Source organism: Parasteatoda tepidariorum, chromosome 2 (genome assembly GCF_982258835.1).
Source record: "Parasteatoda tepidariorum strain Cologne lab strain chromosome 2, Ptep-v5.0, whole genome shotgun sequence".
NCBI classification, from domain to species: domain Eukaryota; kingdom Metazoa; phylum Arthropoda; class Arachnida; order Araneae; family Theridiidae; genus Parasteatoda; species Parasteatoda tepidariorum.
This window is the reverse complement of record NC_141756.1, coordinates 12,826,751-12,853,230: the sequence shown is the minus strand read 5'-3', so window position 1 is coordinate 12,853,230 and position 26,480 is coordinate 12,826,751. Positions and strand designations below refer to the sequence as shown.

General features: G+C 30.1%; 1 protein-coding gene across 4 annotated transcripts in view; it reads left to right on the top strand.

The window, feature by feature from the left end:
* The window catches only part of Traf4 (TNF receptor associated factor 4), a 226,097-nt gene that overhangs the window by 124,435 nt on the left and 75,182 nt on the right, over window positions 1–26,480 (top strand). The window contains exon 1 of one of the 4 annotated variants that reach the window (XM_016060062.4): window positions 7,587–7,790. The exons of the other annotated variants lie outside the window; for them this stretch is intronic. Coding sequence (XP_015915548.1) covers window positions 7,777–7,790 — 14 coding nt within the window. The 5' untranslated portion in view covers window positions 7,587–7,776. Of the gene's footprint in view, window positions 1–7,586; window positions 7,791–26,480 lie in introns of those variants that run through there. 4 annotated transcript variants of the gene reach the window in all.

The window sequence follows — 26,480 nt, the reverse complement described above, 5'->3', positions numbered from 1 at the left end:
CTATCCGCGCCAACTAGGCCATCTAATAAAACCTTTTTGTTCCGTGCAGTTAGGTACATACTGCAGCTGAGATGGTTAATGGGTTAATCTCATGATCGGAGGAACAGTGGTTCGAATCCCAGCGTTGGCACTGCAATATTTCTTTCAATACATGAAGAGTTTCCAGTATCTTGCACTTTTCAATCGGCGATCCTGGACTATTAGAATATGTAAATATTATTCACACATAAATGGCGCAGCACCAAGAGAGCTACAATGTCCATTTAAGTTTCATTTTAGAAACTAAACTAGATGAATATGCTTACAAAACCGTATAGTTTTCGGGGGTCTGTTTAGAAGAAATTTGGGTCCGTTAACGGACCCTTTGCAAAATATCTTTTCACAAAAACTGACCCTTCACAAAAATATTTTAACTTAAGAACGGACCCTTCACAAAATGATTTTTCTTTTAATCGGACCCTTCACAAATTTGTTTATCTTCATTATGGTTTTGCTAATCAAATATATCCTTCCCAGGAAGGGGGGGGGCTTAGAAAGACAAATGCAAACGAACTAAGTTTTGTCTTCGGCAGAAGCTCCTTCCATTATTCGTCCGAAATGAATATTCTGCGTTCAGCAGTATAGGCTAAATACCAAATATTTGTGTGTTGCATCTCTAAAATAGTAACAGCAATTGCTGTTTATTTTTCAAAATTTAATTTTTTTAATTATAATTTTACAGTGTTGAGCATAATTTTGTATGTCTTTACAATTTAAAAACTCCTTGAAAAAGTCTTTTTGCAATAACGGACCCTATTTGCACAAATTCACAAAACCGGACCCTGGTTGAAAGAATGTGACTTAACATTTATTTTATATTCACAAATTACGAGTAATTTTTTCACAAATGTAGAAAAACGGACCTTTCACAAAATGTCTGGACGGACCCCTGGTTTTATAATCACGGTTTTTTAACTATACCATCTATAAGTGGTTCCAAAACCGTAAAGATAGAAAAATGTTCCGAACCATAAGCTTTAGCGCGTTAATCGAATTTGAGACTGATGCCGGTTAATTTTGCCAAAATTTTAGAATAACAATTTTAACAGTGAAAAATGCTCGCAAATGTGAAAGAAAATAATTTTTGAAAGAAGCTGAATATTCGTTTTCAATCTCGCAAGAAGTGTGTTCCGTACCTAAACACAATCGCAGCCCCGTAATGTTTGTTTACTACGGACAATGCAACATTAATATGTAATGCAATAAAATTTGTGCATTTACATGACATTTCCTACTATACAAGTTTTATTTTTCTTCAAACGTACTCACTTTTTTTTATACAGAAATTATTGAAACTTTTTTTTGTTCTATCCATGAAAACACATTCCAAACCCTCACATTCACCTGTCTCGCATTTTAATTTCGTCTCGCGATACAGAAAGATTTATGAGCGTTTTGTAAAATTTTATTCATTTATTTTTGCTCTTGTTTTGTCCTTGAGAGTTTGTATTACTTGATATATGAAGACAAATCAATCATTTCCATTTCACAAAAAAATTGAAATTTGCTTGCGGATTTTAAATGGATTGTAAAGTGGGTTTTAAATAATACTGATATTTATAAATATCATTCTATTTTTTCATTAACAAAAAGTTCCTTAAAACCATTATATAGTTGAAGCCAACGCTTGTTTATTCAAAAAGTATGCTTTGCCAGTTGAAGAAGTAAAGATACCCATATATGTTCATAAAAAGAGATTATTTGTTGAAAGTTTGTTATTTTTTTCCAACTGAAAAAGTAATTTATCTCCCCCTGCTTTTTGCGAATTCAATTATTGATATAATTTTGAATATAAATAAAAAAAATAAACTTCCTTTTTACATTTTAGTATTAATACAATTCAGATAATCTAATAGATTTTTCTAACAACTCAAAAATTAAACTATTTTTTTAGATTTTAGTATTAATACAATTCCGATAATCTAATAGAGTTTACTATCAACTATTAGACTGTTTTTTACAAGTAAAAATACCAAAATTTATTTTTGCTTGTAATTATAGCTTACAAGCAAATGCACACAGGAAATATATAAATTTACAAGGAAAAATATATTAAAAAGGGACAACGTTGTTCCATTTGCGTCAAAGGTAAAGAGTTTCTAGAGCTATATTAAAATTTTAATTTCAGTGTGAATTAATTGCATACGACATACATATTAATAAGTAATTGGAATGGACACTTTCTTAAGTTTTGACCAGTTTTTTTCAGTGCCTAGGAAGCAATAGGTTTCTTTCAAATAAAATGCCAACCCTGATTTAACTAATTCTGATGTTATTAATATTACAGCTAGTTCGCCTTGTTCATATATACGGACTTATATTCCGTTTTATATTCTTACCAACCAAACTGTAATCTGTTATTAGAAGTACAAATTGCAGGGGCGTACACAACTGCGCCATCAAACACATGAGGCGAGACCTGGATAACTGCAAAATGCGCCAAAAAAATATTAAATCCCATGGGTGGCTCTATTGTTTCCAAATGGTGTTTTCAACCAGAGGTACGTTATGGGCTACTAATGACACAGAGAAGTAAACCTAAGAAAGGGAAATTCGAAAAAAGAAGATGCTCCGTTGATCATCTTACTTCCCTCTTTGATGGCACGCTTGGCTACATTCGACAGGTTGGTGATACCGATATTGCGAGATGTAATTGTCGCCGAAAAAAAAAATTGCTGCTCGAATGATCTCCTAATCGCCATTTCATTCATTGGCGAGTTCCAGATAATGAATAAGACAGTGTTCGATGAATTTGCAATCGATGGACCGTTATGGCGTGGTTAAATCGCTGAACCAAGAAGTTAACAAACTATGAAGCGTTGATATCTTGTTAATTAGAGAAATTATGTCTTTCTCAATGAATAAACAAGATAATATGGGAAGAAGTCAACTGATCAGAAATTCGCAATATCGGTCAAATATCCAATATTGTGGTAAAATCTACCATTACTATTTGGACATCCATGCATATCGGTGTAGGTAAAATTGTGGTTTAGAGTGTTTCTTCTGGTACAGGTCGGGACACTTGATCCAAGCGTATAGTACGCTCACACCAACTGTATTTTAACGTGGATAACAATCGGCTTCCTACGTTGCGGTTATTTTAAGGTTTGAACCCGTGTTATTGACAGGACGACACTGTATTAATAAGGTGACTGAATGGACTGACTTATCCAGAGCCCATACCTGAAACCCATTGAGACGCAGAGACGCAGAATTAAGGGTGAATCCTCAGTACATATATCCGAAATAAATAAACTAACTGTTGATCGACTTGCCGGTTCCGTTGCCAAGAATTTTTATCGTATTGATATCTCTATTCGAAATTTCAGCTGTATTAAATAATAAAATTTTAAAAAAATCGAACGGCGTGAGGTGAAAACGATCCGTTGCGCGTTTTTCGTTTTATGTTAAACAAAAACAAAATTATTTTCTTTTTTGCTACACTTGAAAAACGTAGTTTTTAAAAATTTTATTTCATTTCGATTGGCGATAAAATTTGCTTTCAACTTTAGAAGACATTTGGGTACTTGCAATTCAGGAAGAAGCAAAGCGATTATGCCTAACTATGTGATTTAAATCAGATTTAATTGGATGATTTTGTAGAGGATTCTTTGATGAAACTAACTCGCGTTTGCGTTACACGGAGAGGAAAACCACGAAAACCTACCACTGTTAGTCTGACTGCTAGAGGACTCAAACCCGTGATCCGTCAACCGCTGAGGATATTTTACGTCAGCACTGTGGTCGGTGCGAGCCGGGTGCGGAATTCGTATCGACCTTATTGGGAAGCGAGCACTCTGTCCTCTGAGTCACCATGGCTCTCATTCTTCGTATTATAATTCTTCATTTTAAATCACTCTAACAACTTTTCTTTAAAAAATAAATCCAATAAAAATACCTAAACGGACCGATGAAATTTTGAACCGATTAATAATATCTTTTAGTTACTATAGTTCTTCGGAACAGTGACTAAATTTTTCTTGATTTCTACCTTTCGCATGGATAAAAGGAGGATTAAAACAAGCCTAATTTGCTCAACAAAACGCGAAATTTAAAATAAAATGAATCCTTATCTCTGAATATTCATTTGAATTTTAAATAGGAAATATTCAACGTTTTACTACCAATTAGAATATTTAAATAAATGAAACTAAGAATTGGATACATTTTTAAAAAGCTGCTCCATTATGTACCCACCAGGATCCTATTTCAGTTAGTAAAATATAGGCTAACTTTGCTTTCAGAAGTGTGTTACAACAAAATGTTCTCTGCCTCTCAGAGAGAAAAAAAAAACCCTACAGTACTTTACATATTTATTGCTTTTCTCCTTTTCCGCACAGGAGACATTTTTTTGAAAAGAACTCGCAGGTCTTTCTCAAGCAAAGTAGAGAAATTATAAAATGAAAAAGACATTTTTAGAACGAAAGTGCTACCGGCCGAACATTCTCATAAGTAGAAAGACAAGAATGAGAAAGGATGTGGAGACCGGGGATTGGACGGGTACATTATGTCATGCTTGGGTTCACATTTCCGTAATCATCTAGTGGAGAGCATCTTCAGAAGTTCATACCCAGCTTGGATTCTCCCCCCCCCCCCATGTCCCTTTCTAGATCTTACAAATCGTCCAGAATGCTCCCCCTTCCACCCCTACTCATTTTAGGTTCGAATAATTTTTATCGTAACATTTCTCGAGGAAAGTAATTTACGCTAGCAAACGATGTCTTTGTCTACTTCTGCATCTCCTGTCTCTACGTGAGAAAAACTTTTTTAGGAAGAAAAAAAAAAAAAAACGACAGGATAAGAGAAAGGAGGAGAACAATTTTATTCCATTCGAAACCTGAACTTCTTTTTTGCACCTTTTAAGTTTTCTATTCAAGATGAGAAAATGTAAAAAAGGTGAGATTTAATTGAAATATCAAGATAAAGCAAAGAAAAAACATCGAAGTAAAGAAAGAACGAGTCTTATATTTTAATCCAGACGATTTTCGATTACAGCGACGGGGGAGGGGAGGAACATGTTTTTAAAATTGCGTCCATTGAACTATTATGTTTTATTATTTTATTGCTCGCAAAAAAAAAATAATAAGTTTAGTTGCATTCACCGATTTAATTAACTTTTTTATTTTTTAGAAATTATTTGCCTTTTTTTTTCTCCCGAACTCTTCCATTTTCATAAACACAAAGAGAGATGTTAAAATGTACTATATTGTAACAACTGATTTTAAACAACAACAAAAAATTACTGAAGATAATAATTTACCACATTTTACACAGATTACCACATTTTTTATTCGCATATGCGTTGCATACAATTTTGAAAATTTCAGACATAGATTTGAACCTTATATTCTCAACAACCTTAATACAGTGCAAGGTTGAGCTACATTATCAAGCAAATTAAATAATTTTAAACTTGATTACAAGATATAATGGTACAACCAAGAAGAAAACGCGGTTCAATTAAACACGTTATTTAGCAAATTTGCACGTAATTTCGTTTCAAGGTACTGATATTATGGTTCAACGTCGAATCAATGTTGATTAGACATTGAATGAACGATTTGAGTGAATGATTTTGATTAGAGCGCTGAATCGATTTTGATTTGATTAGAATAAACGAGCAATCACGAGTTGAAGTGTTGAAGTTGCGACTAGGTTTCTGCGGAGTCGCCAAAAGATTAAAGAAAAACTTCGAAATATCCGACAATTGATGAGGTTTTTTTTCCTTCGTTTAAAATAATTTGATAAACGATTTTGATAACTTATCAATTTAACAAACATCTTTCATATTTGAATGACGAAATGTTAGATTTTATAAAAAAAATTCTATATATTAAATGAACCAGAGAACCCTAAATCATAACCATGTTAATACATGGTATTAATATTATTGAGATGACGTAATGATATAATTATTGAGATGGCCTACTGCAACCCATATGCTACAAGAAATAAAAACGTTCTAGTTTTTTTTTTTTTTATGGTATTTAAATTCGGCAATAATTCTTTTGCGTTTTTATAATTTTATTTAATAAAATTTTAAAAATTAAACTCACCAGCGTCCTTCTAAGACTAAATAAAAATTGCCAAGCAGAAAATAAAAATTGCGTAAATAATTAACCACTATGCATAAACAATTAAAATTAAATAGAATTTTAAGATATGTGCTGTATCGCTTGATGTTTGTATACTTTATTTTGCATGATTTTCTTTTACCTCATCATATTCAATCAATAACTAACTGGATTAATGCTAACGATTCTAGTAATGAACGAGATATTGATTTGGAAGCCAAAACAATGACTTGTCCAAAATTGCTTTTAGCATTCGAATTTGATCTAACTTTTCTAACGATTGGCGAGATATTTGAAACAAAGAATCAATTAATCACGGAGATTTAGGACTTTTCCCCTATATTTTTATAGGGATCATTGTGAAAATTTAAAATTATAATAAAATATACTTTTTCCTATAAACTTATTTCTTAAGATGTAACGAAGGTATTTAAATGGCGACTGGTGCACGTTGAATCTGTCGGGGTCACAAAGTCCTCGAGATTCCCATAGCAAATCAATACCTCTTTAGGTACTGATCCAGGAAGGCATGGGGTCAAAATTGCCTCTGGATTGGGGTCAAAATTACAAGGGCACGGAGTTGAACATTGGATGGTCGAAAACCCAGAATTGGCTCGACAGTTCAAAGACGGTTATGAAATAAAATAAAATACATGTGGTGTTAGTGTTAGATTCATACCAGATATTTTAAATCCGTTACCTTTCGCAACGATTTAAAATAATGAATTCAGATTAAATCAATCTCACCAACAGCAACAACAAAAAAAAAAACGGATTTAACTTAAAAGTTGCAGAAGATTTGATCCAAACTGCTCTAACTACTTATGTGACTTAGAAATAAGTCTCTAGAAGAAAAACGAAAAACAATTAAAATTATTTAATTAGTATTATCAGTTTTTATTCGGACTAATTTGTTTTAGGCGTGTCCAGTCTAAGCTTCCTCTCTTTAACCTTATATCTTCATTTTCTAACCATCGATTTCTCTAGATCAGTAGAACTGATTTATAAGTTTCCGAACAAACATTTGCATTTCGATCCATATCCGCAATCCTTAAGGAAATAAATCAACTATTAAAACTATGGTTACGTAGAAATCTTGGAATCGAACTCAAAGCTGTAAATTTATTTACTCATTACAACCCAAAAATTTCAAAGATAGCTCTGAAATCAATTTAGACAAGACACCTTCTTTATACAGACAACAAGTGATTTTATAGCAGGTTCTCTCGACCTTATCGCGTGCTAAGTACTTGACTCCAAAAACATCAACCTAATCAACAAATTCGATACATCCGCCTATTCTTTCCTCTCCCTGGTGGAATCGTCTGCTCTTGAGCTCATCTTCATCCATAAATCCAGATGGGGTAATTTTCTTCTCCACTCGTTCAGAAGTTTTCTTACGTCACATGGAAGACCCACCTTTATACAACGGGGTCCGGTTATTTTTTTTTTCTTTCTTACAACTGCTGTCCCATCAGCAGACGACCCGTGACGGCCGCTTACACACACACCTGGAACAGCAACATTCAGGTAGGCGATTCGAGTGAAGTTCAGTTGTAATTCAGCAGGCACTCTCATCGGGATTAATTTGTTTTGCTCTACAGTATCGGCCTCCGGATCATAATCGTCTGCGTGCTCAACCGGTGTGTCGGCTGCTGCCATGCCTTATGAACGGTATGTTATCGTTTGATTCTTTTTTTTATAAAACAATAGTAACAAAAGCTGCTGTTTTTCCTTTCGGAAAGTCGTTTTCTTATTGTTCTTCAATTGGACGATTTTTCTTTCTCGTCTGTTTGTAATTAAAGTTATCAGCTATTCTGGTCAACGTAAATCCGTTATTTTAAAATTGCCTCTGTGTTTTGTGAAGAATTTCCACTAATTCTTCTCAGTTACAAATAGTCATTTTTTTTCCTTCCCTGACAAATGAGTTTGTCCGCCAGAAATAGAATAAAATTGTTCTTGGGATTGTTAAAAAGAATTATTTTAACATATTCGAATAAACAATTCATATTTTGTTTTGAAAAGAGGAAAAAAGTTCGCCTTATTTTTAGAATGCATTTTAAGCATGATCCAAATATGTTGTCATGATACGTTATATTTTTTGCTAGAGCACGAGGTTAGGAAAAAAAACCACAGTACCAACCATAATGTGGGTTGATACCGTATTCTATGAATTTCTATTATATAATATACTAGTCTAATTATAACTGATCAATTAACTAATTTTATTATTTTTATGATACAATTAATAACTGATTGAAGTTTATTTAGTTGTTTTTTTTTTTAATTTTCTTTTCTTAGCTTTGCGATTATTATTTTATGTAACCAATTACTGTGTGTGCTACTATTTGAGTGGGTGTCGGTTTAAAGCTAATTTAACTTAATTATTTTTCTAGTTTTGCTATAATAAACGTAATTTTTTATTAAAAAAAACATTTACATTATGATATTCAGTTTTAAAATGCCCCCATTTTAATAAAAATATACAGATTTAATGTTTCGGAAAGATTGCCGAAGTTTAATTAAATTAAACTAAGTTTTAATTTAACAGTAGCCAAAAGTTACTATTTATTTTCAGTAACATTTGTAATTTTATAATGAATTGTTCTTCCTTTTTTTTTTCTTTTTTTCTTTGGTAGATAGATGTGCCAACATTCATATCTGCTATTCTTTCTCCCTGTATTTGCAATTTACAACCTGTATATTATTTTTCATTTACCGTGAAAAGTTTATTAAGAAATCAGAACATAGCTTGAAATTAGACCATAGCCATTTTTATAAGAAAGCAAAAAGATCTAATTTTGTGTCATATTTTAATAAACATTCAAAAGTTGTGGTTTTTCTATGAAGAATAAGAAAAAACGAAAGAAAGGTTAGAAACGTTTGTCAAATCCAGGAATACTTTTCGTATTTCTTATACTCATCAATCAATATCCTCTTCTAGTCTCTGGAATATTCCAGATGAATGAAAATTAAGTACTATACTAATTAAAGCCATAAGACGTGGAAAGGACATTTGAAGTGCCAGTCAATAACGATATGGAAATACTCAATTAGGACATTCTGCCCCATAACTGTATTCTCCGGATCTTGCTCCTTCCATGGACGACTGTTTAAATTAATGACTCGTGGCTTGTATGAGCTGCTTCTTGTGAGAAATGCCCAAATGATTAAATCTTTTGATTGTCTTATAAGACAAGACCAGTTTTTGTTTTTCTTTCAACACGGAATTCGTGTACACGGAATCCGCCGCACAATAATTTCAGTTGCCAGTTCGTTACCAGTTTCAAACAATAAAGCCTTTTTTTTTCCAAAAAAATTCTTTGAAAACATGCTTTTATCTTCTTGAAAATTTCACTTTAAAGAGTGCTTCGTTAAAAAAAACATGGAATTTTAATAAATTTGATTGATATGTCAGTAACTTTTGGTTATGTATGTATTTATTTATGTTTTCCGTTAGTATAAATTTATTGATAAACACTTCAATATTTACTTTTTGCATTCCGAAATAATTGTGGCGCAAATTCCATTCTTAAAGAAATAGTTATTCCAGTGGGCGTAACACTTGCTCTGTAAGAAAATAGTTATTCCATTACTCTCAGAATCGCAATCTTGAAGGGGGGGAAAGTTCGTCTGCGGTCTTTTGCTAAATCAGATCAGGCGCGGAGAATTATTCTCGAAACTATTCTTAATATTCAAAATAAATAAATTTTGAAAACGATTTGACATAGGAAAATACTGTGGTTACGTTACACCTTATCATACATTAATAATACTTTTAGGAATCCCACTACTTTCAACAACTTTTTTTTTAAAATATTAGCTGAAAATTTTGAAAAACTAGTCTTTTTGTTTCACTATGTGCGAAAACACATAAAACTGGCAACAAGAAAAAATATATGTTAAGAGTTTTTCTCAATTGCCTAAGAAAATTTAAAAAAATAAAAGGATTTCTTTGAAGTGGAAGTTTATTTTTATTTTAAACTATATATATTATCTCGCTGGAAAGAAAAAACTGACTAGAATTCAAAGCGGACAAATATTTTAAAAATTTATAAAAACAATTTTTTTTTTTTTTTATAAAAATGTCCCCAAGTTTGGAATATTTCTCTCACGAAACAATATTTCTGTTAAAATATTCCTGATGAAAGTAATTGAATATTTGCATACTTTTGTATAGTTTTAAGATTGTAGTGTTCTGGAAACTTTACAAAAATTAAAAAAATATATATAACGAAGGAATAAAGTATTAAAGAAGTAAATTAAATACTGGCATTTTGCGCCATTTTTAGCACAATGGGATCTGGCTATGGAGGAATAAAATTTGACCTAAACAGCCATGAATGAATGAACAGCAGTTATAAAAAATCATATCATTCGCTAAATTGAATTATTTCATATGACGAATGAAATTCCCGAAAAACAGCTTTAAAATAAATAAACAAATAAAACATTTTATTACTCTCTTCAAATTCATTTCATTATTCGATCTATACATTTTCATTATAGAAATACTAAGATTTATTGCAATAAACTTTTCATTTAATCTGCATTGAAAAGAACATTTCTAACAGTAATTATTCCCCATTTGGTTCGGTGTCACAAAGGAACAATTAAATTTTTAAGAAGAACGAGTTGATCATATATTCGAACTCGTCTGGAACAAAATGTCAACTATGTTTCCTTCAGTGAATTTACTCAACATTTTCTCATGATAATATATATGTATATCACTCATTTAAAAGATGGGTTGTTGTAAAAATGTTTTGGTTGAAAGAAATAACGTTAGTTTTATTTTAGTTTCAGTATTAATCCCCGGAAGAAAATGGCGCAATTTAAGAGAAAATGTTGAAAATTCGCATCTTACAACTTTGAATGCATATAATCGAATAATAATAACAATAAAAAAAACACGCATAAAAGTTGAATATAAGTAATTTTTCAAATCTATTTCTTGCTTTTTGTTTAATTTAATTATTTTTTATATACCTGATATTATTGACTAAGTTTCATAAAAAAAATCGGAATTATTTATTAACCGAAGTGTCATTTGTCGGATATTTCTAAATATTAGATTTTATGAATTAGAATTTTTCAAATGAATATTAAAACTAACCAATAATCATCACACTATTAAAATTAAGTTGGATAATAACTGTTTTGAGGAAAATAAAAAAAAAACATTAATTAGAAGTTTCATAAAATAAAGTTTCTAAAAAACTTTTAAAAGACTTCTTAGCTTGATATTTATTCAGAATTTATTTGCCGATATAAAAATTATCGAATTTGCATCTATCAATTTTTTTAAAACAACTTCCAATCTTACAAATTTTATGTTTTTTTTTCTTTTTTTTTTTTACCTTTTATTGAATAATTTTATGTTTCTATAAACACTTTCCATTACATCTGCACACTTTATCCGTTACATCTGCTGCTGTTAATTAGCTATTAAGATTCCAAAAATTATTTTGCCGCCCCAATCGCTGTTCACCTGTATCCTTTAACGAAACAAATGATGCAGTAATAGACAATGAAAAAAAAAATGATGAGTCATTTAAAAAGATGAAGCAAGTTTATTTAAAATGATTTATGCATACCACTAAGTAAAGAAAGAAAAAAAGATGTCTTTCCTTTGCCTCAGTCCGAAAAGTCCTTGTTTATAGTCTTCTTCGATTGTTTGTTATTCATCCGCCAAGTTGCGGTTACAATTGCGTAGGTGCTCCCAGATACTTTTTTTATTATTATTCTTTAATTGTTATTATGCGCTAAGGGCGTGACATACAGCGTGGATAGGGTTCTAGTAGAGAATAAAGGGGATACCGAATCTTGGAAGTCTAGTAGAGAAAAGTTCGATGTCCTATGAAGTATTGGTTAATAAGCAGTTAACTATCTGCATTTTGAAGTCAAAGCGCGCTAGTGTAATATTAATTTTCTTTTGTTGTTGTTATATTTAAATATTCCATTTGTCACTCTGTGATTACACGCTGCTATTGTAGAACCATAATATCGTTCAGATTTGCCGAAACCTTAATATGATGTTAACTTTAAGTATAGCATTATGCTTCTTGAGTTCAACTTGGGGGGTTTCATGGTTTAATTTACCTCCTTATAAGCGTTCCACAAAATTTACATCATATTGTGGTTCATAATACCTGTGTTATGGTTTAAAGTTGAATCGATTTTCTTGGGAGGGGCCGTCTACAAATGATATCACGTATAGCGGGGAGGGAGGGATTTGATGAAACTATGACAGTTTGTGAAAGGCTATAGTAAAGGATTTATTTGAAAGCAATAGATTAAATGTTTTTGCTTTTTTTCATCAAAATAAGTTACATATAATCATTATAATTCCGCTTACAAATGGTATTAAAACACACAAATAAAAGTTTAAAAAAGAAAATTTGAATTATGATCTATAAGATGTGTTTTGTTTCTGAATAGGTAGAATAAATATATACGATACAGCGTGACATGAAACAAAGGGGGTATAGTAAAGTGTGACACTTTGTGACAAAGGGAAGAAAGGTGGGGAAAAAGGAAGCCATCACTGATGAACAGCCCCTGAAGGTATGAAAGAAATCGATGTACCCTATAAAAAAAAACACTAATTGTTTGAGCCAACTGCAGATGAATGAAGGGATTATTCTGTATCGAGAATCGATACATTATTTAAGTTTAGATCTGATAGCTCTACGAATTTTTTTAATTAATAATGATATTTATAGTAACATTTTTAATAAATAACATGTTTTCGAATTGTTAATGTCTGTTTTTCAACCCATAACAAACTGTAATTGCAGAAACACACTATTTTGTAGTGAGGTAAAAATTACCTTTAGAAACAAAGTGATAGGACATTTATGCATTGAGAATTTCGGAATTTTCTAATTTTGGCTATTACTTCACTTTAAAAATATCGCAATTACATTACACAATTTCATGTAAGAAATTAGATTTATGTTGTTTAGATATTAGGATAAACACCAGCGTTCTTTTTTTTTGTCCTAAGATAATTTTAAAGAATTGAATAATTAACAGTCTTTATCTTTTAAAAAAAAAGTACACGGGAGTGTTTGTTCTCAATAGATTAAATGTATAGCAATTTAAAATTGACTTAGAGATAACACTGAATGGTATTCCATGCAGAGGATTGGGTACTTTCAACTCGAGAAGTAATTTACGTAATTAGATTACTTGGTTGAGCCTAATCACGTGGTTGTGCTTGGCGAGTTAACGCTTTATAACATTTTATAAATATCGTTTAACAGCCGACCCAATTTTTTGGGTTTACCACTACTAATGTTCTACTCCGAAGCCTTGTAACTGTGAACTCAATCCAGAAGACAAGGGTACTCCTAGATCAAGTATAGGGAGAAATTTTGCCTCGTTTTTGATGGAACTAACCCGCATTTGCGTTATATAGAGAGGAAAACCTCCCACGGTTTGCCTGACAGCAAGGGGATTCTAACCCATGATCCGTCTACTACTAAGGATATTTTATGTCAGCACTTTGGCTGGTGCAAGCGAAATTTGTATCGACTAGCCATTGTGGGATTCGAACCCGGTTCACCTCATTAAAAGGCGAACGCTCTATCGGGGGTTAACGTTACAACAATAAGACTTGGTTTAATTATCATGGTGAGAAAATTTTAGAATCAGATTTAATTGGACACCTGGAAGTGAAACAGAATTCGCCTTGAAAAATTTCTCCCGAGGTTTAGTTTTCTCTTTAGGTCTTCGGCAAAGATCTGGTCCAGTCACCTTAATTTTGGTCTAGCTTTACTTGTGTTGCCAAGTTTTCTTTCTATGATTTTATTTTGTATACATGTTTCTTTCATTCTTTCTATTATAATGATTTCATGATTATATGTTTTCCTCTTACAAGCTAATTACCTCCATAAGAGTTATAGATTTTTTTGATAATTCTGAATTCAAAATTTGGAGGTTAATTTTTTGGCCACCCACCCGGTTCAAACGTCTTTTTCCTGTGTTATGACTTTTAAAAAAAGGCCCTTTTAAGGGCCAACAAATACTTATTCAAAATACTACATTCAAAATTTCTCAACATATTTTGATATAATAACACTTATGTGTTGCAAATTTGAATTTATTTTGCTTTAAAAAGATAACAAAATAATTTTTAATTACTAAAATAGTAATTCGAAAAAATATTAAAATTTCATTCCTATATTTCTAGTTTAAACAGGTTTTTTAAATCCTTATTACCCATTGTATAAATGATGACTTCATATATAATCCCCCTAGTAGTTTAATTCACGCATCATTGTTCTCATTGATTCTTTTATCTTTAAACAATGATAAAAAAAATATAAAAAAAATCATTATCATTAATAATTATTCAAAACTCTTGGATTTTTATGAATAAGAAAAAAAAATTTAAAAAATAATTATAAAAATGAATTTTAGAATATATTTTTTAATATTCTTTAAAAATAGCTAAACATAAAAGAATTAAAAATTATGAAAAAGAGAAACAATAGAACGGAAATTCTCATAAACGTCATTTAACAAAGAAATATTTTATTATTATTTGATTTCTTAAGTTTTTAATTTTTTCAGTTCTGGCTGAGTTGGAGGGTACGAATAATATAATGATGCATGCTATAGATAGATGCAGTTTTTCCGTCATTATTGTTCTGACAACGGAATTACGGAAAGCTTTTAAAAATTACGTTGAAGTTTTTTTTTATCACTTTCTTCTTCTACTTCTTATTCAATTTCTTCTATTTATTATTCGATATCTTTTACTTCTTTTTCTTCTTACTATTATTAACAATAACCCATTACTTTATGATATTTTTTTTTATTTGTGTACAGCCCCTTATTTTAAAAAACTTTTAGTGCAAAATATTTCTTTTCGTGTGCGTAAAACTTTTTTTTTTGGAAAACAAATTCAAACCAATAATTTTAGATACATTTATAAACTATGATTGTTAATCTTTTCGCAGTTAAATGTAGTGAAAAATTACATGAAAATGCCTATAGGTATAAAATTTTTTATAAAATTATTTCATTATTATATCGTTTTTTATTTGTATACAGCCCCTTATTTTAAAAAGCATTTTAGTGCAAAATATTTCTTTTCATGTGTGTAGATTAACTTCCCTTTTTTTTAACAAAATTAATTGAAACCAATCCAATAATCTAAATACATTTATAAACTCTGATTGTTAATCATTTACTTAATTAAATGTAATAAAAATTCCATCTAAAATTTCAAAAAAATATTTTATTTCCCATTTCAATATTACGACTCAATGAACTACGAATATTTATATCCATTATGAACGGTATAGGAAACTACGAAAAAATGCGATACTGCAAAAAAGCATCACTAAGGTTATGATCATGGAAGAGTTACATTACTGATACAGAGGGGAGATAAATCCCTGAGAGACACGGAAGTTATAAACTCACTTTAAAACAAGTATGATTTTTATTTTTCTGTGACGTGTGTAGTCGCCAAGCATGATTACAATTTACCAATTATTAGGTTCGGTTCTAGCTTGATCAAAAGATTGCTTCATTAAAACAATTCTTCATCAATTAATGGTAAATTAACAGCTTTAAATAATGGTTTATGTCTGTCCATTCACTTTGGTCACTCTCCTTAACTAAATGTTATAAAGAATCAACAGCCCTGAGTATCACAACTGATTTTATTTTGTATGCAAATTTAAATTTCTTGAATTTTGTTTTCAAACTCAAGAAGGGTGGTCCACCCTGTCTGCCCTTTCACAGTGATCAATGCACCCTTCTTGCCCTTTAAGTAAAAATAGTGTCCCTTTTGTATTTGAAAAAAAAATTCCTTCTATTATTTTAAGATAAGAAATAGCAGTAGCAGAAACAAAGAACTTCAGATTGCCGTTAGTAATGCAAATTATTTTAGGCTAAGTTAATATTGAATATCAATTAATATTGAATTGTTTCTCATATTTATTTAAGAATTTTTAATTCCGTTTAGGAGGGCACTAAATACAATTAATATATTTAGTTAGATTATTAAAGAGCCTTTAAAAATTGAAGGTGCCCTTGTTTATGAAAAACACCCTGCCCCCTTTTAATTTCTAGGAAAAGCACTGCAAAATAAATATAAAAATTCGCACATTATAAGTTCAAATTATTGTTAATTCATCTTATCTGCGATGCAACCAAATTGCGAAATTTCGAACTACATAAAGGTGAATACATAAGGAGAATCGTCATTGTTAATCGTCTCCCGATTGAGTAATTTCTTCAAATTAAATTAAAGAGCCACGATGGCTCAGGGGTTCGTCTTCCAATGAGGTGAACCGGGGTGGCTATGGCTTGGACCGACCACAGTGCTGACGTGAAATATCCTCAGCGGTAGACGGATCATGGATTAGAGTCCCCTTGCTGTCAGGCTAACCGTGGGAGGTTCTAGCGATCTTCCTCTCCCTGTAACGCAAATGCGGGTTAGTTCCATGAAAAATTCCTCCACGAAGGCAAATTTCTCCCAATACTTGATCCAGGAGTTCCCTTGTCTTCTGGATTTCCTTCAAAATTACAAGACTACGGAGTTGAACACTAGTAGTTGTAAATCCAAAAATTGGGTCGGCTGTTCAACGACGGTTATTAAAAAAAATTAAATTAAAGAAGCGGTAAAAATAGTTCTTCACTCTCATATTTTTTTCCTCTTTGCATATTAAAAAGAAGAAAAAAATCACAAGTTACAATCAGTAAGCCATTTTTTTTCCTTCTAATTGTGTAGATAGGTTGTGAATGACATAGAAAACAACTAAAACAGAAAACAACGTTGTTAGAGAAAATACACAATTTTCATTTTTTTCTTCTTTTTTTGCTTTAATTAAAAAACAATTTAAAATTACTGAAAGATTTTAACTAATTCACCTAGGATAGTCAAGGATAAGATATTAAAAGGTTTCTTAGAGTTAAAAAAAAGAGGTGAAACTTCTTAAGAAAAAGGTTATTTGGTAAATGAAATCATTTAATGGAAGAATAAAAATCATACGGATATTCGGTGATTCATATGCGGATAATTGGATACCTTCAAGTGACGACATCGTGGGTATCGAACCTGATTGGATGTTGAAATGTAGCACTTATTCATGTTAGCAATTGTTCTTTCCATTCAATTTCGAGTAGACCTAACCTGTTTGATATAAATTCGGCATGCGATCTCGTAATCGATTGTCGTATCGTGCGATAACCTCGTAACTAATGAATTCTTGCAAATTAATGAAATATGTAATTAATAGTTAGCAAAACAAAAGAAATAAGCTATTAATTTTCTTTCATTAATGAAAAAAATCGGACGATAAAACAAACCTAACAGCTGCATTGTTTACACGCCATCTTGTTTATAAACAACCATCTGCCGCTAAGGTTATAGGTCAGGTGGTTGCATATCAGAGGTCTTCTTCTTCTCGAGTTAGAGTATCCCATTGTAAATTGTGCGGTTTTCCGCATTTCCCACATCTTTACACAATATGCAGTGCCATACGCATAGATATATATTTGCTTTAAGAACAAAATAAATTTTTAAAAAATTGCATAAATAGAAAACTATTTCCAAAAACTGGAGAAGGCAAAATGATGTTTTTTAATCTATAATAATGGAAAGAGGGTGTTTGTAGAAAAAAATATATAAATAAATAAAATGAAACTAACTGTATTTTCTCCTTGTGATACAAATTTAGTACAAAACGCTTCTAGCTTCTAATGCAATTAATTTTTTCCTTTAAATTATCTAAGACAACCATTAAAAAAAAAAACGAATGTCATTTTACTTAAATATTTAAAAATGTAATTAGTTTTCAACGTGAGTTTTTCAACGATATTTAATCTCTGTATCGAAATGTATAGGACATTTTTTTAAGGAATATGTAAATAAAAAAAAAAACGATTAATTGATGTTGAACGTTCGTAAACATTGTTTTAATTTTTGTTACTGACTCTCGGCCATTTATTTTATTAGCAGTTTAAAAGCTTTTTTACGTGGTTCGATGGACTTTCAAACCCACTCACCTGCCTTTTGTCTTTTTAATAGCGAATTATAAATTCGCTTATCGTCACAAAACACGTGACCACTTAAGTTATCGTCTGCTTATTTCAGCCATCTTGTATTGCTACATTCCATGACATATCTTTCAAATAAAAGTTATTGAAAATTAGAAAAGTAGTAGGCGTGCTTAAAGGAAAAGGCTACTTGTTTTTTTTAAAAATGTCCTATAATAATACCGCAGAACGATAAAGAATAGAATCTTTTGAAATTATGGTATTTTTATTATTTCCATTTGATGATCTATTTTAAATTCGGTAAAAACATAAACTTTAAAATAAAGACTTTCATTTAATGATGTATATTAAATAAAATATATAACTATGGTATTTTCATGATCTACCTTTGAAAACAATAAGCTCTTAGAATAACTTTTGTTCTAATGAAAGGTTTTAAACGTTTTTAGACTCAAGGTTAATGGTAAGATGACCTGATCTTAAATAGCTAATTAATTCACGCTGACGATATTCTAAGTTAATCGACACTAAAACGTACATTCTCGGAACAAACATAATATTTTTTGTTGATTCTGTGTTAAATGTTGAAAATTTTTGATAAAATATGGGGAAAAAAGAAAGAAACTTGGAATCGTAAAGGTGTACGAATTTTTACATTCATTGTTTTTAAAAAATTTTATATTTAAAGAATTTTTAACTAAATCGGTTAAATAGTTTTTCAGATATTTAGACAGAAATGTTTAAAAATGCATGACAATATCGATGTAAATAAGCTGAAATGTTAGGTTTACTAATTAAATTTTGCAGTATCATAGTTATTGATCAGTATTTTAGGTACGAATATACCAAAGAAAAATTCGTTTTAGAATTAATATATTTGACGTTTTCTGTAAATAAACAAAATATCAGAAATGAAATGAAATTTCTTTTTAAATAAGTATTCCTCGTTTACTTTACTCCAGAAGAAGACCACAGTCTTTATCTGCTCCAAAAAAAGAAAAAAAGAAATGATTTTCTTTCATCAAGAGTTGTTAAGAGCACTGATCGATGCTCACGGATTGATGCATTCCGTCGACTAGATTTATTTTATTTTGTTAACGGTAGTTTAGTTCTTTAATTTAGCTTTTTGTAACCTTAACTCAGTCTTTTGTTAAATATTCGAGAGTAAAAAGATTGCTTAGAGATTAATTTTGTTATACAATTAATAATTTCAATATAATAAAAATTAAATATTACTTTCAATAAAGAACGCAAAAGTTCACTTTTAAAGTTTTAATTTTTCCATACGTCATTATTACTAAGAAAAAAAAAATTTCTTTTTTCTTTAAAAAAAAAGTTGGGTATCCGTTTTATAAATTTCATTTTAATTTGCTTTATTAGCTACAAGAACCCAATCTTTAAGGTAAGAAATCGAAAAAATTAATTAATAATTTTTTTAGTTCCAACAATTAATTTATTGTTTGTTACCAACAATTAATTTATTGTTTTCTTTCATAAGAGATAACTTTATAATGGCTTCTCAAAAGTGGGGGACGAATGGTTGAAAATTATTTTACCTTCACTACTTTCAGAAAGAGAATAGAGGAACTTCACCTTTTGTTTACGTCAAAAAAAATCATAATCAATCGTGGAATTATTCATAGTATTTTTTATAAAAAATTAAAAATTGCTCCCTATTTTTTAAAAATTTGATGCTTACTTTCTATAGTAGATGGTTAGATGACCAAATGTGAAAATTTTGGTTAGAAAAGTGGAGGAAAAAAAATTTTTCGAAAATTACTGAGCCAAAAATAGAAATTTTATATTTAAGTTTATTTTTTAAATAAAAGTAACTTCAATAAATAAATAAAATTCAAAACAAAAAAGCGATAAAATATATTAAAGTGATATAAAATAATAATATAAAAAAGTGATAAATGCAATAACCAATATACATTTGAGCAAATACTTTAAAATTCACCATATTTTATGTTTACCAAACTGATCTACTTGTATGTGAATTCCTTAAATTTTCATTTCTTTCAGCGAATATAGAAACATAAATAACATACATAAGAAAGCCAGTAATTGATTTCTTTCCAAAACTTAAAGCCCACGAATTCTTATCGCTACATTCTAATCCTACACTGACACATAAAATCTTTAACCGGTTTAATTTTTATCTATCAAGAACCTTTTAATAAAAATTTAGCGACTGACAAAGATTATTAATTTGGTTATCTTTCTTTGAACTAGTAGACAGGGAAAAAAATACAATAATAAATTGTAATATCCCCTCATTACTTTAAGTGGAAACCCACGAAACTTCCAAACAGTCGAAGAAAGCCATCTCATTGAGTTGAGTTGAGGTGAGTTATCAACAGCCAGAATCAAGGGAAAAAAATCGTTTTATTTTTTGGTTTATTGTTATTTATATTCTAGGGAGATGCAAGCGCCAAAATGGAATATAAAAAAAGACAAAAGTTGTCGCCAAAGTGAATGGCGGAAGGTTCTGTCATTGACCTTTTGGCACTTATTTTTCTGACACTTCTTGCGGTCGAAGGAGAGAGCCGCATTTTAATATTTATTGGCGAATTTTTTGAAAGAAAGATAAGTTTTCTTTTTTTCTTTGAAAGGTGACAAGACAAATATCCTGGAAGCTTTAACTTAAAATTCTAGTTCTTTTTTTATGAAGGACAAAAAATAGAAAAATAACGGAAATGCTTTTATGGTTATCTTCAAAAACTGTTATTTTAAAGAAAACGATTTATGAATTTAAAAGAAAGAAAAAAACGATGTGTGTGTAAAATGTGTTTGCTTTTTTAAAAAAATTAAGTTGTTAATAGTAATAATAATATTAATACGCTATTAATATCGAAATAAATCTAATAGCAACATGCCATTAATGATATACAAACACGATAAGAATAGTTATGTTCTTTTCACCAAAGTAAAATATTTTGTTTTCTATAACTTATGATGATTTTTCTCTCACTAGATTAAAAATTAATTATTTTAAAGAATTTAAATTTTACTGTGCAATTCTAATAAAATTAAATATTATTTTTGATGTATTATATAATATATATTTTGATGCACTGTATGACAAATATTTTTAAAACTACTAATTTTAAATAGTCTTTTTTTAGACAAAAACTGTTTCTGACAAGCTTTTTAATGAAAGGTGTTTTTCGAATCTCTGTCTCTAACGAGGAAAAAACTATAGTTTAGGTATTTTGAAATCTAAGAAAAGCTTTAATTTTATAGTACGTTTACAATATTACCGTAACGAATTATTGGCGCTTTACAACGGAAAAATAGTTTAAATATTTAAAAAATTTCATAAATTTTTTTTAGAAGTTGCTAATTTGGCTATATTTTTGTACCTAAATCATAGTTTTCCAATTTTTTTACTTCAACTACTACTATGTGAGACAGAAAAAGTTTCAATTTCCGAGAGAAAAAAAAAAATTTTTTTAGCATTTATGATTAATTTCCCTTTTTTTTTTGAGTGGGTGTTAACGCTGACCCAATTAACATCATGAATGTCCAAAATCTTCCTTTTATTTTGGAAAAAAATAATTTATTAAGGTAGTTATCGGATATTTTAACGTAACGGAGCGGAAAATGGTTGCTCCAGAGAGGTTTCATGGAGGGTCCAATCTACCTTAATAAGTAATTAATTATCCATAGGTAACAATTAATATAATTGAAGAAAAGGGGATATTTCCTTATCGTGATGTCTCGCCAACTATAATCGCCAAGGTGCTAAATAGATTTGAAACTTGCAATTTTTAAAAAAAAAAAAAATTACATGTAGATGTTTGTCCTGGGGTGGCTACGAGTTTTACCCTTCGAGTTGGTCCCTTTCAGTGACGTTTTTTTTTAGTTTCTCGCGGGCCACTGCCCGGAAGTTTCCAAGGTTTAGCGATTATTCTGCCACTGATCACGATACGGAAATCTCCCCTAAAATAGGGTTCCAATTAACCATAAAACATTATTTAATAATAGGATCCATAATTTAAGTTAATAAACGAATAACGATGGGCAAGACAGCAAAGAGAAAAGTGAGCGGGAAATGGGGTTGGCGATACCAGTGAATCGCAAACGGCGCCAACTCAATTTATAATTCTTTTTTTTAAATTCAATAATAAAAGTTATGCTCACAAGTAACTTATTATAAACGCATTCTTCAGTGCCTCGAGTTGCTCGTATCACATCGAGTCTAGAGGAGAACAACTGGGTGATAGCGGCTCTTTTTCTTATTTTTTATCTATACTTTTTTTCCCCTCAATATTCTTATAAACTGTCAGGGAAAAAAAATTGTTCAAAGCCGTTTCTTTTTAGACATAATATATATTATTAAAAAAAATCAAGAACTATATAATTTGCTGACTCCTGTTCATGAAGCGCTTTCTGAAGAAGCTCATCTTTGTCTTAAAGCTCCATTACCCGCAAAGAAAATTTCTGGAAAGTGTCAAGTCAATGACAGTTATCTACTTCACTTTTTCCCTCCACCAAAACAGAGTCCTAGTCAGTGGTCGGAAAAAATACATTTTCTTTGTAGTTAACTACAACTACAATTACTTTATTACAATTGTAGTTAACTACAACAACTACTTTTTTTTAATGTAGCGACTACAAACTACTTTCGAAATGTAGTCACTACTTTTAGAAGACGAACTTAACTGGAGAACTTCACCAATATTCAAAATGATTTTGAATAAAAAAAAATTGGCTAGGTTAAATATGGGGAGATATTAAGAAGTTTTAATTCATGTTTACATGAAATAGTTTTTTTCATTTATTCTAAAGCACTTTTTACTAATTTGTTCTTTAAACTTTCAAACTCTATGCTCTTTATGAAATGCTAGGAAATTATGAAATATGTGTGATTTAAGTGATGAGTGCTTTTTTTTTAAGTGCAGAGCAAAAACTGACCACCCTGAATAACTTTTGATCTAATGATCGGAACTTCGCGTTCTAGGACTCAATCTTAATGGTTTGAGGCGGTGATCGCAAATATGCTAATTAATTAATGCAGACGATATTTTAAGTTACGAAATCAGACACAAAAATGTACTTTATCGTTACTGTGAAATAGAATTTTAAAAAAGTCCGATATTTAAAATTCGATTTCTGAGGAATAACTCGACCGATTTTCGCATCGTTTTTTTTCGAGCATCAGACCTAGATCTTATTAACGTTCGGTCACAGAGGTATTCTTATTGCGTACGTTGACGGGCGCTCGAAAGAGTTGCATCCATCAGATTCAAATTTTTTTTTGCCTTTGAACTTGGTTTCATACATTTAATTAACGTTAAAAGTAGGCGTCAGGAATCGCTACAAACTACTGTTTTTTTTTTTTTTTGTATAGTAGCGACTACAACTAGCGACTACAGTACTACTAGCGACAAAAGTAGTTTTACTATTTCCGACCACTGGTCCTAGTTCAATGAACATCAAGATATCATCAAAAATTCACTGTAAACTGGGGATTATTACTGAGATATGTGAAGCAATGTTGAGGTTTTAAATAATTTCGGGTCTGTGTTGAACCATAATATCGTAAAAAAATTTTGTGATCTTTTTATGGTACAAAGTTGAACCATATTATCAGAAATTTGATTACATGATTCTATGGTTCAACTTGAACTGCAAAATAGCTCATTTGCAAAAATGAATAATTTTTTAATAAAATCTAAAGAATTGTATAAAGATTATTTTAAATAATCAATCAATTTTAACTCAATGACAAACATCCCGTTTTTTAGTCTTAAAGTATGCTTGTTCCAGTTTACAGATTTAAACATTAAGATTAAACATTTAGTCTTAAAAACTAAAGATGGTCAAATTAATTGAATTTAAAAACTGCATAAAACCTAAGCAAATTGAGTTAAAATTAACAGTAGTTGAAAATAAAAGTTGCTTAAAATGAGATGGGGTACACATTTTTTAAATTAAAACATCCGTTTTTTATTAATTTTTAAAATATTTAATATCATCCATCAAGATTCAATTTAAAATGGAGAATTAATAATTTTCTCAAAAAGTTTTGACTATGCTGTTATAATAATTAGTTTTTTCTCCTAGTAAAAAAAATATATTTAAACTAGTAAAATAGTAGTTTTCTAAGGAAAACTAATAGATCTCTTCTAGTAAATCGTTTGCTTTTCATATGATGCCAGTTTTAAATTTTTTTCATTAATTCGTTTTAAAATTCTTACTAATTTTATTTCTGCAAAACTATTAAACTATTATAATGTACTTAAAAAAAAGAAGGAAGAATCTTGTTACTTTTTTCTGCAGAAAAATGTTCGAGAAAAATTATATTTTCTTAAGACCGATATTTTTAAATTTAATTATCGTCTCGCAAATAGTATTTCTTCATAAATTTTCCTTTTCTTTTTTAAAGAATAACTTTGATTTTAGAACTATTTTTATATTTGAGTGCTAAAAAATGTAATAAGTTTCGATGATTTTTATTTATTTAAAAAAAAAGAAATGTACGGAAAAAAATGACATCTTTTTTTCAAACGGTGGAGCACTTAAGCCACCTAGAGCCCTATAGTCTAGGAGGCTTTAAAAGTATTTTTTAATTTTCTTGCGCTGTAAAGTATAACATTTTATAGAAAAAACTTTTCCTACTGGTTCAAATGGAAATTAATGACGGCACGTCGTCTTGATAATAAACTCTATGGCGCCGTTGAAATCTTTGAAAAACCGTGAAATTGATTTGTTTCACTATAAAAAATAGATTTTTTTTTCTCTGTAAGGCAAGAATCACATTTTCACTTAAAAATACAAATGTGATTTTAACTTGTGGTATCATTTTTTTGTCCTTTCCTGTGTTTTATTTTTTTAATTTATATATATTATTTAACGAATTGTAGAAATATAAATATTTACAGGATCTGCTAAAATACTTTTAAATTCGAGCTCAAAAAATTCTTTCGTACAGAAAAAAAAAGATAATTTTGAAGCTTCTGAAAATTCAGAAATAGATTGTTAAAAACCTGCCATATTTTAGAAAGTTTGCTTATCTATTTCCTAATTTAAAATATAAAAACAATTTTTTAAAAAAAAACAATATGGTTTTCGTTCAATGGTTTTTAAAAATCAATAAAATAAGATGGGAAAGTATGATTTCCGAGAAAACGAAATTTAAATTTGAAGCTTCGTAGTGAGGCGTGCTTTGTTTCCTTAAAAAATACAAGTTTCATAAAATCATTATTTTACCCTCGGTGAAGTTCAAGGAACAAAAAGAACATTTTTATTCCTGGTAAAACTCTGGTTGATTTCTCTTTTAAGGAGACCTTCATACTAAATATATATTTAGATGTGTACACAGGATTACAAAAAAAGGAGAAAAAAAGCTTAGACACACTTAAAAATTAAATATATATATATATATATATATATTTTTATCAGAACATAACGCAATTTCTAACTTACAGAGATGCCAATTTGCTCCGGACAGCAAATATATATTTTAAAGTGGTTTTAGTGTTACACTAAAAAAAATACCATGTGGATCAATCTGTAGTCCGTTGAGATTCAGAAGACGGAGTTCCAAATTATTGAAAATATAATAATAACTATTGTTATCAAGAAAGTTTTGTTTTGGATTTTTTTTAAAATATTTATTACACCTGTTACCTGTATAATAAACAAAAACATTCAATGATAATTGCTGTATTTTGTTTCATAAACAGCCCATCGTCTTTGAATAATGTTGCTTTTTTTTCAATTTCTGATTCACATCCGGATTGTAATTAAATAATCGCTGAGAGTGCAATAATTTTCTTTCTAAGTGCAACAATTTAAGTCAACTTTTGATGACCAAAATGAGATGCTGGAGTGCATGTGGCGCGTGTCTCGAGGGGGGGGGGTTGATGCAGGCACCGTCCATTTCCAGAAGCCTCACATTTCCGGTTGATTTTATTTGCAGGAACGGAAATCGTCACGGTTTTTAATGATACACGTCGCCCACCAGTCCAGTCAAGAATATCCTCAACTCTTCATTCTTTGTCAAGAAAAAAAAAATATATATATAAATAAATCGAAGTTGAAATTAATAATGTAGATCTAGTGTAGAATATACTATGGATGCCGTTCTGAAATATTGACAAACTTTTTTTTTTCATTATTTGTTATCATTATTCTCCTCATCTCCATTGTTACATATCACATTACCCTAGATATGAGTTCGAGTTCGTTTTGGAGGTCTGAGTCAGAAGAATTTTAATCAGAGCCCGAGATACATCGAATTACTTAGAGCCAAAGCGAGCCCGCGTTGACACATACGTTATATAACGTTAGACATACATTAGGTAAGACAGTACGTTAGATAACGTTGGACAT